The sequence below is a fragment of the Triticum dicoccoides genome, chromosome 5A, assembly GCF_002162155.2.
Source record: "Triticum dicoccoides isolate Atlit2015 ecotype Zavitan chromosome 5A, WEW_v2.0, whole genome shotgun sequence".
Taxonomy (NCBI): domain Eukaryota; kingdom Viridiplantae; phylum Streptophyta; class Magnoliopsida; order Poales; family Poaceae; genus Triticum; species Triticum dicoccoides.
Window position 1 is genome coordinate 504,872,326 of NC_041388.1, and position 1,720 is coordinate 504,874,045.

The 1,720-nt window shown below is 39.0% G+C and overlaps 1 protein-coding gene across 1 annotated transcript in view; it reads left to right on the forward strand.

The window, feature by feature from the left end:
* LOC119302421 (signal recognition particle subunit SRP68-like) overlaps positions 1-1,338 on the forward strand; it is a 9,153-nt gene extending 7,815 nt beyond the window's left edge. Inside the window, exon 13 of the mRNA XM_037579462.1 lies at positions 801-1,338. Within this exon, the coding sequence (XP_037435359.1) occupies positions 801-1,022 (222 nt within the window). The 3' untranslated portion in view covers positions 1,023-1,338. The remainder of the gene's footprint in view (positions 1-800) is intronic.
* The last annotated feature ends 382 nt before the right edge of the window (positions 1,339-1,720 follow it).

Sequence of the window (1,720 nt, forward strand, 5' to 3'; positions counted from 1 at the left end):
TCCATATTAATTGTCTCTGATTTAGTACAGCTTTTTACTAAATTAGCGACAATTCTTTTGTACACGTCATGAGTCTATTGATGAAAAGGTCCATGAATCCACTTTATTCACCAGCTTGGTTTATTATCTTTTCTTTCCCTTCCATTCTTATGTTCTACTCCCTCCGATACATATTAATTGTCTCTGATTTAGTACAACTTTTTACTAAATCAGCGACAATTCTTTTGTACACGTCATGAGTCTATTGATGAAAAGGTCCATGAATCCACTTTATTCACCAGCTTGGTTTATTATCTTTTCTCTCCCTTCCATTCTTATGTTCTACTCCCTCTGATCCATATTTTTTGTCTCTGATTTAGTACTCCCTCCGTCCGGAAATACTTGTCCTTCAAATGGTTGTATCTGGACTTATTTTAGTTATAGATACATCCATTTTATACATTTCGAGGAGAAGTATTTCCGGACGGAGGGAGTACAACTTTTTACTAAATCAGCGACAATTAATATGGGTCGGAGGGAGTATTATTCTTTAGCTTTACCTGATATGTTAATGAATCCGCTTTATTCACTACCTTGGTATGATACTTCATTACTTTGCTAGAGGATTCTGCTATCTCAACTTTCATTGCATCTCTTAATCTATGTACAGTCTGGTGTTCCCTGGGTAGATCTTTTATGTGTGAAATCAAAACCAATGGCATGCCATGTCATTAAAGGGTGTTATACTGTTATTACGAAGTGATGCACTTTAGGGTCATCTTTTGAATATATGCTGATAATAATGAGTTTGTATTTTGCAGGATCCTAAATACCTCCTTGATATCCTAGGGAGCTATGAATCAGCACTTGGTGAGCAAAGCGCCAAAGCGCCATGTCGCATTTCACAGTTCCCACCACCGTTCCAACCAGTTCCCTGCAACCCAATTGTTCTTGACATGGCATACAACGCAATCGAGTTCCCGAACCTTGAGAACAGGATGAAGAAGGAAAAGAAGGGTCTCCTCCGCAGATTCTGGGGGTGAAAGGAAGAGAGCGCATTGTTTAGTTCCTCAGGGTCACCTTTGCTCTTGGATTTTGATACATTACCTTGGTGGATTAATTTGTTTTTGGCTGTGCTGCTCATCACAGTGCCGGTTTGATGTCTGGAAGGTTTCTAAGAAGTCGAACCAAGTTTGATAGGCAAATTTTTGTACTGTTTCAAAATTCATCAGTTTGAGTGTCCCTCTTTACAATCTCCTTATACCGTATGGAACATTAACTAAATAGACCGTACTTTTGAAATGTTATAAATTGTTGCAGTATGGTTAACTTATATTCGGCAATACTAGGTTTCATGTTTGGCTGCAGTAATGCTTATCCAAAATGTGGGCCAACGTGCAAGGCTGCTGCACTCTTGTGGCGAGGATATATAGACCCGGTCGAAGCTTTGAAATATATTTCAATTTTTGGGCCATATAGATTGTTTACAACACTTGGTGTCACGATGATTGCTCCATTCAGAACAAGCGCAAAGGAGGCTAAATGCTTCAGTCAACTTGTTAATTGCATAACCAAATGCTTCAACTTTTCGAGGGAACATGCAAACGAACTTAAATCCAATTACCCAAGCTTGTGATTAATTCTTGTCAAACAGTGGTTGTATGCTTGCGCTTTCATCAGATCAGATGGTGCTGGATTTTCCAGATGATGTTGATGCGGTTACGCCAGTAAGACATTTTCC